Genomic DNA, 13,017 nt, shown 5'->3' with positions numbered 1-13,017 from the left:
ATCAGAAAGAGAAATAAAGAAACAATCCCATTTATACCTGCAACAAAGAGCGCAAAATACTTAGGGATAAATTTAACCAAGGAGGTAAAAGGCTTGTGTTCTGAAAACTGCAAGACATTGAGGAAAGAAAGATGACATGAACACGCGGAAAATTATATTGTGCTCAAGGAGTGATGGGGGCTTCCCTGGCAGCTCAGCGGTAAAGAGTCCACCCAGCAGTGCAGGAGACGCAGGCTTGATCCCTGGGTTGGGAAGATCCCCTGGAGAAGGAAATGGCAACCCACTCCAGCACTCTTGCCTGGAAGATCTCTGACAGAGGAGCCTGGTGGGCTACAGTCCATGGGGTTGCAAAACAGCCAGACACGACTTAGCAACTAAACACACCAACAACATGGACTGGAAGAATCAATATCACTAAAATGGTCACACTACATAAAGCAATCTGCAGATTCAATGCAATCCCTATCAGAATATCAATGGCATTTTCCACAAAACTAGAATGAAAACATCCTCAAATTTTTTTGGAACCACAAAAAGTCTCAAATAACCAAAGCAATTTTGAGAAAGAGGAACAAAGCTGAAGATAATCACGCTCCCAGACCTGAAATTATGCTACAGACCTAGAAATCAAAGAGCAGGTACTGGCATGGAAGCGGACATAAGGCTCAATGGAACAGAACGGAGAGCCAGAGGTCAGCCCACACTTACATGGTCAATTAATCTATGACAAAGGAGGAAGGGTCATTCAACAGGGAAAAGGTCTCCTCAAAAAATGGTATTGGGCAAAGTGGACAGCTACAAGCAAAAGAATGAAATCGGATCACTTTTTTGTACCTTATACAAGAATGGACGAAAGATTTACATGTAGGACCTGAAACTCTTGGAAGGAAACAGGCGGGAGCTTCTTTGATACTGATCTAAGCAGTGTTCTTTTTGGATGTGTCTCCTCAGGCAAAGGAAACAAAAGCGAAAGTAAACGGATGGGACTGCGCGGTACTAAGAAGCTCTCACGTGGGGAGGAGACCATCAACAAAACCGAAAGGCAACCACTGAATGGGAGAAGGCGGTTGCAAATTGTATATCCAAGAAAGGGTTGATACAAAAACATAGAAGAAATTCATATAACTCAATATCAAACCCCCAAACATCCCAATCAAAAAATGGGCGGAAGACCCAACACAGTTTTCCAGAGAAGACATGCAGAAGGCCGACAGGCACCCGAAGAGACGCTCAAATAACTACCACTGGGGAGATGAGTTCCCAGCTCACACCTGTAGGAATGCCGATCATAGAAGAAGACAATAAGGGACAGGTGTTGGCGAGGCTGCGGAGAGAGGGAGCCCTCAGGTGCTGTTGGCGGAAATTAAATGTAAAAATAGCCGCTAAAGAAAACAGTATGGAAGCTCCTCAAAACACGTAGGATAGAAATACATGTGTGTGCTCAGCTGTGCATGATCCAACGATTCTGAGTATTTATCTGAAGAAAATGAAAACACTGACGGAAAAATGCACGCACCCCTGTAATCGCTGCAGCGCTGCTTACTACAACCAAGACGAGAAGCCGCCTAGGCGCCCACCGATGCGTGAGCGGACGGAGAGGGTGCGGCGCGCTGCGCGGCAGCGCATGACTCAGCCAGAAAACCGGTAAAACCCTAGCACTTGCTGCAGCGTGGGTGAACCTGGGGTGTATTTTGCTATGTGGAGTAAGTCAGGCAGGAACACACGCTCCGTTGAGTTCACTTACAGGTAGAATCTAAAAGACAAATCAAAGAACAAATCGGAATAAAACAGAAACGCACCGGTGGTTGCCAGAGGGGAGAGGGTTTGGGTTTGGGTGGGGAATAAAGCAGGTGAGAGGGGTTGAGAGGTAAACACTTCTGGCTACATGGAAAGAAAAGACAGAACCAAACTTCTGGCCACAAAATAAATGAGTCGCAGGGATATATCATCCCACTTACGGATGTACAGCCAATAATGTAACGACTTTGTATCGTGGTGGATGGTTTACTGCGGTGATCATTTTGCAGGACCTAAAAATATGGAATCACTATGCTGAACATCTAAATTTAATATTGTTTGTTAATTACAACTCAATTTAAAGAAAAAGAGTAGATGCAGGGAGCACCATTACATCACCTTTCGTTGGTCACGGTCAGGGAGAAGCGTTTCAGCCTGTAACTCCCCTCCTATACACCGCCCACAGGCGGGTGAGAGCAAGCCGACTCTTCGTTAGTGTGAAACGTTTACTCGATCATGTTTAACATACAGGCGCCACCTAATGCATGTGGTCACGCTGGGAAGCTTCCCATTAACTGTGTCTGTACACGTGCTCGTTTCACTCAGGAGTCAAGGTTACGGGTGCGGTTTCGTAGCTACACCGTTGGTGCCTGGTGCTTGGTGTGCAGAGAGTATTTTTCAGGGGGCTGGAGTACTGTGATGAATCAGCCCACCATACACTACCCACGTAGCATCGAAGACACCAAAAGGGAGAACTGCCAAAGGTGGGCGCGCCTCAAGGCTTCCTTGTCTCTGCTCAGGAAAGTTCCGGGTAACCCCTTGTGCTGGCGTGGAGGTGGCACTCCCAGGACCCTCGCGGAGGCCACTGACCCTCAGGGTCCCAGGGAACTCTCTCTCCTGTTAATAGAGAAAGGGGAAGACTGGAGGAGGAGACTTTATTTTTTATGCTGATCAGATTATATGAAATAATGGAAAACTGAGAGAAAAATGGAGTAACCAACACACTTGAAATGTAATAAGCTTCCCATCAAAGAAATGGTCAGAAGGCCTAAACACACGTGTCTCCAAAGAAGACACACCAATGGCCAATGGGCACACAAAAGGAGGCTTAATATCATTGATTATTAGAGAAATGCAAATCAAAACTACAATGAGGTATCATCTCACAACAATCAAAATGACCATCACGAAAAAACTGCAATCAATAAGTGGTAAAGAGGGTGTGGAGAAAGGGAGCCCTCCTACACTGCTGGTGTGGCTGAGACTTGGTGCAGCCACTGTAAAGAAGAGAAAGAAGGCTCCTTAAAAACTAAACCTAGAGCCACCATAAGATCCAGCAACCCCACTCCTCGGCATGTGTCTGGAAAAGATGAAAACTCTAACTCACAAAGATACATCCACCTCAGTGTTCACAGCAACACTATTTACAGTAGCCAAGATTTGGGAGCAACCTAAAGTTCCATCAACAGATGAATGAATGAAACAGATGCGGTCCGTATAAACACCGGGATGCCACTCAGCCATAAAAATGAACAAAGTAATGCCTTTCGCAGCAGCGTGGATGAGCCTGGAGGTTATCCTACGACATCGCTTACGTGTGCAAGCTGAAAAAATGAGCGTGTTTACAAAACAGAGACACACACAGAGACAGAAGGCACACTCGTGCGGCCAAGGGGAAGGTGGGGAGGGGGAAGCTAGGCGCCTGGGACCAACACACGCCCTGTCCCAGACATAAAGTCAACCAGCAGCAAGCCGCTGCTGCAGAGCCAGGCGGCCACACCCAGTGTCACGTGGCGCCCTACGCTGGAGAAGAACCCGGAAAAGAACGCGCGCTCATGTAGGACTGAGTCACCGCGGTGCTGGGATCGTCGTACATCTGAAACATGTAGGTCAGCTGTACTTCAATGACTGCTGCTGCTAAGACGCTTCAGTCGTGTCCGACCCTGTGCGACCCCATAGACGGCAGCCCACCAGGCTCCCCCGTCCCTGGGATTCTCCAGGCAAGAACACTGGAGTGGGCTGCCATGTCCTTCTCCAGTGCGTGAAAGTGAAAACTGAAAGGGAAGCTGCTCAGTGGTGTCTGACTCTTCGCGACCCCATGGAGTGCAGCCCACCAGCCTCCTCCATCCATGGGATTTTCCAGGCAAGAGTACTGGAGTGGGTTGCCAGTGCCTTCTCCAATACCTCAATTAAAAAAATGGCAAAAAATTTCAGGACCTCCCTGGCAATCCGGTGGTTAGGAATCCATGCTCGCACTGCAGGGGCATGGGTTTGACCCCTGGTTGGAGAACTAAGATCCCTGTGTTTCCTGTGGCCCAGCTGAAAAAAGCTAAAATAAAAATGAGTTTCATCGAGTAAGCCCTGGTAAGGTAAAACAGGCATTGCCGTTGGTTGCTCCATAGCCACACCAGCAGGTCAGAGGCCATCGTGCTCACACCCAGAAGGTATCTACATGCAACCATGTCAATATCTGAGCTTCTGTGTGTCAGCTCTACTAATTTTGGAAAACTTATTTTAGGTACTCTTCAGTCATTATTTATCCCCAAATTCTAATGTTAAGGCAAACTAAATTTCACAACCAACAACAGATGAGTCTGTGCTAAAATCAGGTTTATAGAGTTTACCATGAGAAGCTGTGAAGCAAATTTCTCATAATCTCCATAGACAGAAATAGCTGAATTAATCTATGTCATTATTGGGGTCATCAGGAGATATAAATAAGGGCAAACATAGAAAATACACTGAGTGCATAAAATGAGTAATTAGCATGAGGTCAGAAAGTACTAGCTTGCCTTTTCACAAACTCAGAACATATTTTATACGTTTTAACTAGTTGGATGAGCTGCCACTCTAAAGTTATCTAGATTCATAGCTCACTGTGACCTGCATACCTTTCGACCGTCTCTTAAAACGCTTTCTTTGTTTTTATTTCAAAACAGGTTGATGATCAGTCCACTCTTTATCCAGATATTCTGGTAATGCTGTCACCAGATAGTTAAAAGCACTTGTGAGAGAGGGTACATCCAGAAGGCAAGATCAGAAAGACACAAACCAATCAAAGAGAGAGTTAAGTCATATCAGACACAGTGGGGAGTCTGGGGATGGAGGCAGAGGCTGAAGATAGGGGAGGGGAGAGCAGCAATAAAGGGCTGAACGGCAGAGGGGCCACAGGAGCTTTAAGAGCAAGGCTGGAGTGAGGTGATATCTACACTGTTGGCATTTCCATGATGCAAATGCTCCTCCTTCAAGAATCCCCAGACCAAATTTTCACAAAGGATTCAACCCACTGGAAACTCTGTGTGATTGGATATTTTTGCTTGTGTGGGTGTGGAGATTAAGGAGAGGGGCTGGGTCCACCTTGGTCTCACACCGGAGTGGCTGCAGCCATCATCATAGGTAATTGTCAGAATAGAAGCCCCACAGCCCACCAAAGTCGCAGTATCCTTAGAAATGGCACAAGATTCTACATATATGCATCAACGGGAAAGAGACAGAGGGAGGGGATAAATGTATACCTACAGCAGGAACTAATACGACGCTGTAAAGCAACTATACCCCAATTTAAAAAATAGTACAAGGCTATTTTTAGTCTATTAGGCTATTTTTAGATTATTTTTGATCTCCCCAGGATTATAAGATTATTGGTAAGTATGGTCCAAATTTACCTAGCCTTTAAAAGGCATAGCAACCTGGGATCTTGGAGGTTTTCTCACTCAGTCATGTGGCACTCTTTGCGACTCCATGGACAGTAGCCCACCATGCTCCTCTTCCATGAGATCCCCCAGGCAGGAACACTGGAGCGGGCTGCCATGCCCTCCTCCAAGGGATCTTCCCAACCCAGGGATGGAACCCATGTCTCCTGCATTGCAGGTGGATTCTTTACCAACTGAGCTACCAGAATCTTAGTGTAAATGTAAATTTTGAGTGATACAAAATGAGGAACTATGAAAAAATAAAGATTTCAGAGCTCCTGTTCCCATTTGCCCTTAAAAATGTAGCTCAGAGGGGGTCCTCTGTATAGAAGCATAAGTTTTTGTTTCAGCCATAGTGAAATACCTAATATCGAACTAAAAATAATTATAAAGCTTGACAAAACACACAAAATAACTGTTTAAAAGCCAAGGAGAACAACCAACTCAGGTCAGACTTGAAGGGCTATGACCCCTGAGAAAATGAAAGTCTATAAGTATGTAGGCCACAATCCACTCTGGGGAGCCTTTCCCTTCTCCAGGGGAACTTCCCACCCCAGGGATCAAACCCAGGTCTCCCTCACTGCAGGCGGATTCTCTGCCAGCTGAGGCACCAGGGAAGCCCGAGGGTCACGTTTATCTAGGGGTTTTTCTGAGGGAATCTATTGCTTCACTGTGGGGCGGCGGAGAGTAGGAGAGGAGAGGTCTTCCTGGAGGAGAGCAATCCATGTGTCCCCGCACTCCCGGGATCTGAGGAGTGACTCCCGGAGGGGAGGCCCCCTCCCGTGCTGGCCCCCAGGGGCAGCCAGCTTCTCACCTAGGGGCATGGGGCAGTCTCCAAGGAGCCCAGGGATTCGGTTCCCTCGTGATGCTTGGGGAGGCGCAGGCTTCAGGAAGGGCATGTCAAATAGGAGGAACTTTGGGCAACACCCAGGGATTTTAGCAGAGATTCCAAAACATGTCTTAGGGGTGAGAGCTGTACTACCAGGGTCGGGGAAAAACTGAAGCAGATCAACCTAACAAAGCCTAGGAGGAGCTGTAGGTGAAGGTGGTTTGTTGGGTGGTCTCTCTGCCTGTCCCAGGAAGACATAACCCTGTTAGAAGGAAAATAATACAAGTGCTTTTTTCAAGGGTGGCTCAGATGGTAAAGAGTCTGCCTGCAGCGTGGGAGACCTGGCTTTGATTCCTGGGTCAGGAAGATCCTCTGGAGAAGAAAATGGCAACCCACTCCAGTATTCTTGCCTGGAAAATCCCATGGATGGAGGAAGGAGCCTGGTGGGCTACAGTCCATGGGGTTGCAAAGAATCGGACATGACTGAACGACTTTACTTTTTTCATAAACAATATCTACACTGAAGCAAAGTCTTGATATCTGTTTGAAAAATAGTAGGAGAAGGAAAGTGACCTCAAAAGAAAAAAACAAAATCCCCAAAGAAATAACAGATAAAGAAAACAGTCTCATTGGCTATTCAGACACTGGAGGCTTAAAATCACTGTGATGAATGTTTCAGCAAAAACAAAAAGAGGATTAAAAAATGGATTAAAGGTAAGACTCTTTAAAAGTAATTGAATGAAACAAAACTTGGGGTTGAGAGCCAATATTTTCCATTTGTCCATTTGAGGACACGTTGGCTATTTCTTTGCTCATGGTAAAGAACCTGACTGCCAATGCGGGAGACGTGGGGTTCAATCCCTGGGTCAGGAAGATCCCCTGGAAGAGAATATATATATCCAGGTTGCTATATAACCCATGGCAACCCACTCCAGTATTCTTGCCTGGAAATTTCCATGGACAGAGGAGCCTGTGTGTGTGATCACACACGTTACTTAACCATTCTGCATCTGTTTTCTGTCCTGTAAAACCTGGCTGACACTTAGCTTCGACAGTGGCTTTCAGCACTAAATAAAACGCTTTACACCGACAGAGTCCTTAACGCAAAAAGTTTTGAATAAATATTTGCACCTCCTTTGCTGTTTGCCACTGTCCATGCGGAGATGCACGCATTCGAAACTGGTAGCCCTGAACTTCAGAAGGGGCACCGTCTGTGTTCTGCCATTCGACGTCCTCAACCAAGAGGAAGTCACACAACTTGGATTCCTTCTTTACCGACAATTTGGAGAACGCTGATGACGATGTCCCCACAGTACGGGTTAGTCAAAACAAGAGCCTTGCTTCTCAAACCCTTATGGAAAAAATCGAGAATAGCAAGTATCTGGGGCAGAGCTCGAGGCAGCAGATGAAGGCGTCTGCTGATAGACAGCAGTATGCAGGCACACTCTGGCCTGCCTTCCGACAATCATTCCTATTAAGTCATTTGTCTCTCTGACACATTTAATGAAGTCACGAGCAGCTTAATCACAGGACACAGTTTGGTACATATTTTGACAGGAAAGCTGTTTGTATAAACTGAAACGTGTAGCAAATATATAATTTCATAAAATGTTCATTATGCTTCCAGAGTGACAATCTTTGGTTTGAATCCTTTCATACCTATTTACTCATTTTAAGGTAGACTGTTGTGAGTCATGGTTAACAAATAAAAAGATATTCTTAAGCAAAATGCACGCCAAGCCAGTGGGGTAGGGAATACACACTCACATAGCAAACTCTGAACCATACACCCTATCCAGAAATCTTTAAGTTCAGGAGAAATCACGAACGAAATCACTGGCTAAATATTGTATGCCCCTGACATTCCTCCTGGTTATAAGCAAATGAAAGTGAACAAGAAAAAAATTAAGGGAACTCCTCCATAAATCCCACTTTTCTAAAATATTGATAACATGCTCCTGGTTTGACTCCTGGCTAATCACCTAATTGCTCAATCAGTGACTGAACAGTCCCACCTTATCTGCTCAGAGACTTTTTGAAGTGAGGTCAGAACATGTTCTTTGCTGTTATAAATGATCTCCAGGCCCCGTGTGTTTGGATCTCAGCAGTAATTAGAAGGGAGACTTACATCACTCTCATGACCTTCTCGAAGGTTGTATGTGAGGTCATGCTGAATGTCTTCCACAAATTTGTGAGCATATTCTGGGTACAGGTCCAGCACTTCAAAGAGTCCTTTGAGGATGATACACTGGAGGTCACAGTAGGTCAGCGCCTTCACATCCGCGTTGGTCTTGATCACTTGGTCCTTAATTGACAGATTGGCTCCAATTAAATCCCCTTTCCCTTGAAACAGTGAGAAAAGAGAGACGTTGCTTGAAAGACGTCATTTGATTTACAGGCTTCATTTCTCTAAAATTACGTTCAAAGGGAAGAGCAACCTTTATCTGGGGCAGGGTTTTCCAGCCTGGGCAGGGTTCAGATTTGGGGCCCCGTCGTTCTGTGCTGGTGGGGGGAGCTTGGGTACAGGGTGGAATGTCCAGTGGCATCTCACATCACCCACCCCCAGAGATAACAACCCAAAATATCTGCAGACATTGCCAAACGTCCCTTGGCAATCTGAACCACACCCAGTCTAGAACACTAGTCTCGAGAATAAAGCCTCGGAGACCCGGAGTTAGAAATTGTAGGTCACACATGGGCTCACGTCAGTCCCTCGAAGGATTTGGTAAATGACTTTAGACAAAGCAGTTGACATTTTTGGTCACAGCTGCTTTAACCATTCAAAGGAAATAATAACGGCTCAGTTTTTCTGAGTAAAAATGCTTCAGGATCTTGAAGTAAGACCATCAAGAGGTATATTAATCATGTTGACTCTAGTACTTTGGACAATAATATATGCATCACCATCTGCTTTCTAACACACTCAAGTTGTTTTATTTATCTCTGAACACGTCTGCAAGACAGGGGGTGGGTGTGAAGGAGAGTCAAGAGGCAAAGGCAACTCCTGGGCATTGTGGACAATGAGATCTACTACATGAAAATGCAGGACACAGGTCATAGTTTCAATGCTCCGTGACAGTGTGAAAATCCCATTTTCTCCAGCAAAAAAAGAAAACGAATACATAAAAACTATGAGCCCTTCCCCTGAGGGGAGAAGGGTCTGATTCTACCTTGTATACACTCTCTCTCACCCAAGCACCTCTGATATTTGTCTGTAACACCTCTGCCCATCGGTCTTAAACTGGGAACCAGCTTACCTCCTTAAGTTTGCTGATTAGATAACATTGGACAATTTCTCTGAATCTTTAAAATCTTGAGCTTGATTTGAATCAGTCTAACCTAGCAGGAAGGTGAGCATAATTGCAAGTGCTGGCAAAGAGCTGATTACAGTGTCAGTTTTATTTTAGAGCCGTTAATGCACTCAGGGTCCATGTTAGAAATCAGAAAGAAAACCCATTCAGTTCTCAGACAAACTTAGGTTAAAAGCCGAGGTCATATGACAAAGTTCACAAAGAACACTGGCCTTGGACTCAAGACTACAGCTCGGGAGTTTCTGCTTTATCTTTGTCCTCAAACGTCATCATGCCTGAGCTTTATTTTTTTTCCAAATGGTCACTTTGATCCATTTTGTAGGGAACCAACAACCAACAATTTGCCAGCCAAAACTCACCAAGCAAATATCTTTGGAATGTTGTAGAACAAACTGTCCCAACCATTCTTCATTCAATTAATTTTTAAACTTCTAAATGTTTATTTTTTTATTTTGCTCAGAATTTCTGGAAGCAGTTTCTGGCATGCAGCAGGCTTCAGTAAAAGTCTGTTTTTATTGAACTTGATGTTAAAAAGAGATGCGCCACCTTATCCATAAATATCTGAGACATTCATGAGTATTTGTGGCAGACCAAAAACTCAAGTTATTGAATTATTTCTGGTATTATCTTTTTAAAACCTTGAAATTGAACCTATTTGGAAGAAGAAAAAAAGACTAAACTCTACATTTATAGACACTAAGAGAATAAACTGAAGAATTCATTGTCACCACGACTAACTTGGCGATTTCTTTTCTCTTGCATGTTTTGTTAGAAATCTAAATTGCTGCTCAAAAATTCAAGGCTGGGTACTGACGTAAAATGTAAACACTGCCAGGCTGGACTGAAAATGGCAAATGTCCAGGCTTTGTATGCTGCTGCTGAGTGACCCCCGTTCATGACCACCTCTGCGTGACCCTGTGGGCTGCAGCCCCCCAGGCTCCTCTGTGCATGGGATTCTCCAGGCAAGAAGGCTGGAGTGGGTTGCCATGCCCTCCTCCAGGGGGTCTTCCCCACCGAGGGATCAAACCTGGGTGTCCGGCATTGCAGGCAGATTTTTTACTGCTGAGCCTCTGGGGAAGCCCCAACTTTTGCACACCTGAGGAGAACTTACCTTGACGCACCATGCTGCCATGGTGAGAATTCACATTTTCTACTTGTGTTTGGAAAAACTTTAGGGTCATCCTACTCTCGTACTTTGAGTGTCCACAGAATGGTGATTTCAGCCACAAAGGCCCCAGCACCTTGCTGACTTGGCATCCTAGAATTCTGGCTTTTTATTTATTCAGTGAATATTTACAGATCACTGACATGTGTGCCAGGCCTTGTGTGGGGCCTAATTTTCACCCTCACTAATTTTACAACTTTGTGGATTACTCACTATCTAGATTTAGAGCCTAGACCTAAGTTTCTTAATCACTCTGGGTTCCTTATTTCTAAAAGAAGGGAAGGTTTTTGTGGTCCCTTACAGTCTCTGTTGGGGCTTCCCAGGTGGCTCAGTTAGTAAAGAATCCACCTGCAATGCAGGAGACCCCAGTTTGACTCCTGGGTTGGGAAGATCCCCTGGAGAAGAGATAGGCTACCCACTCCAGTATTCTTGGGCTTCCCTGGTGGTGCAGCTGGTAAAGAATCCGCCTGCAATGCAGGAGACCTGGGTTTGATCCCTGGGTTGGGAAGATCCCCTGAGGGGGGAATGGCAACCCACTCCAGTGTTCTTGCCTGGAGGATCCTCATGGACAGTGGAGCCTGGTGGGCTGCCATCCATGGGGTTGCAAAGAGCTGGACACGCCTGAGTGACTAAGCACAGCACAGCAGCGTAGTCTCTATTACTCAGAATTCTGTTTCTGATATTTACTAATCAGTTATCTTTCCACTGGGTGTGTGGGGGGGGTGGAAGTTGATGCGAGGCATCTGCAAACCTTCCTAGTTGGAGCCGTAACTTGCGTTTAACTCTAATTAGGCAGACTAATGCCATCTGTGAGCACTGCACTTACTGGGGCTTTGTTGTCTTCTTTTAAATCACAGTGAAGCCCTTGGTGGGAAAACACAGTTACTGGGACATGAAATGAAGGTGCACAGGCAAACAGATTCTATCCCTGTAACAAATCCCTGCCTCTCTGTCAACTGCATCGGATTAAGAAATGCCTTCAAGAATTGATTGGACAATGGAATTGCTTGAATAAGTTTTGGCTTGGCAGGTGCTTGGTGATAGGTTTCCCTTACGATATTATGTATTAATTCATTTTGTTGGCAGAGTGAACATGTATTAAATAGCTATATTTAAACAATGTGCTAAAGTTTATCAGAGTCAATATTGATTTATATTGGCCAATAAGACAATATTACCATAGGGAAAATAAAATAGTTGATCTCCACTGAGATAATGCTAACCACAGAGAGAAAATATTAATAATTTATTATATTTGGGGGGCTTGGTCCCAATACCACACGGACATGTTTTAGAAGGGCCACACGGATTCAAATCACTTTTGAGAGGTACAGGGTAGCAGCAAAGCTGTGGAGTGTTAACTACGGGAAGAGGCTCAAGTTATGGAGGAAACCAGGGCCAGAGGCACAAGCCAATGGCTTAGGCTTTTAGCTGTAGGTATTGGCCACCAGGATTCCCTGGAGGCTCAGACAGTAAAGAGTCCGCCTGCAATGCAGGAGACCTGAGTTCGATCCCTGGGTGGGGAAGATCCCCTGGAGAAGGAAATGCAATGTACTCCGTATTCTTGCCTGGAAAATCCCATGGATGGAGGAGCCTGGCAGGTTACAGTCCATGGGGTCACAAAGAGTCAGACACAACTGAGCGACTTCATTTTCATTTTCTTTCAGAAGCTTTTTTGAAAGAAGAAAATCTGACAGAATCGTGCATTACAAACAATAGTATTTACACAGAGGCTGTCAGACCTGCACCTGCTGTGACGTAATGTCAGGATAATGCCCTCATGTTCCATTCCTGGAGCTGTTGCTAGTTACCAAGTTTAAACGTTCACCACAATTACAGAAAAACCCATAATATATACATCTGAAAATGCTGGATCAATTTACTTATATGTATACAAAACCATAAGTTGCTAGAAAAATAACTAAATCCCTGTTATTTTTATTTTGATTAATTATAGTTGTTTTACTCTGTTGTGCTGGTTTCAGGGACAGTAGAACGAATCAGTTATACGTGTTCGTATATCCACTCTTTTTTGGATTTCCTTCCCATGTACGTCACTACAGAGCACCGAGTAGTTTCCTGAGCTGCACAGAAGATCCCCATCAGTATCTATTTTATACATGGCAGTGTGTTCATGTCCCGCCCAGCTCCCAACTCATCCCTCCTTCCCTTTTTACCTGGTAACTGTAAGTTTGTTTTCTACACGGGTGTCTCTGTTTTGTAAATAAGGTCAACTCTACCAGTTTTTTTTTTTTTTTACATTCCACATATGAATGATGTCCT

At 44.9% G+C, this 13,017-nt stretch overlaps 1 protein-coding gene across 1 annotated transcript in view; it reads right to left on the bottom strand.

Moving 5' to 3' along the window:
- KCNH8 (potassium voltage-gated channel subfamily H member 8) overlaps positions 1-13,017 on the bottom strand; it is a 465,900-nt gene that overhangs the window by 85,502 nt on the left and 367,381 nt on the right. Inside the window, exon 11 of the mRNA XM_018053223.1 lies at positions 8,387-8,601. Coding sequence (XP_017908712.1) covers positions 8,387-8,601 — 215 coding nt within the window. The remainder of the gene's footprint in view (positions 1-8,386; positions 8,602-13,017) is intronic.

This window comes from Capra hircus, chromosome 1 (assembly GCF_001704415.2).
Source record: "Capra hircus breed San Clemente chromosome 1, ASM170441v1, whole genome shotgun sequence".
In the NCBI taxonomy this organism is placed as follows: Eukaryota; Metazoa; Chordata; class Mammalia; order Artiodactyla; family Bovidae; genus Capra; species Capra hircus.
Note: the sequence above shows the minus strand (reverse complement) of the source record. Positions and strands in the feature narration are given on the sequence as shown.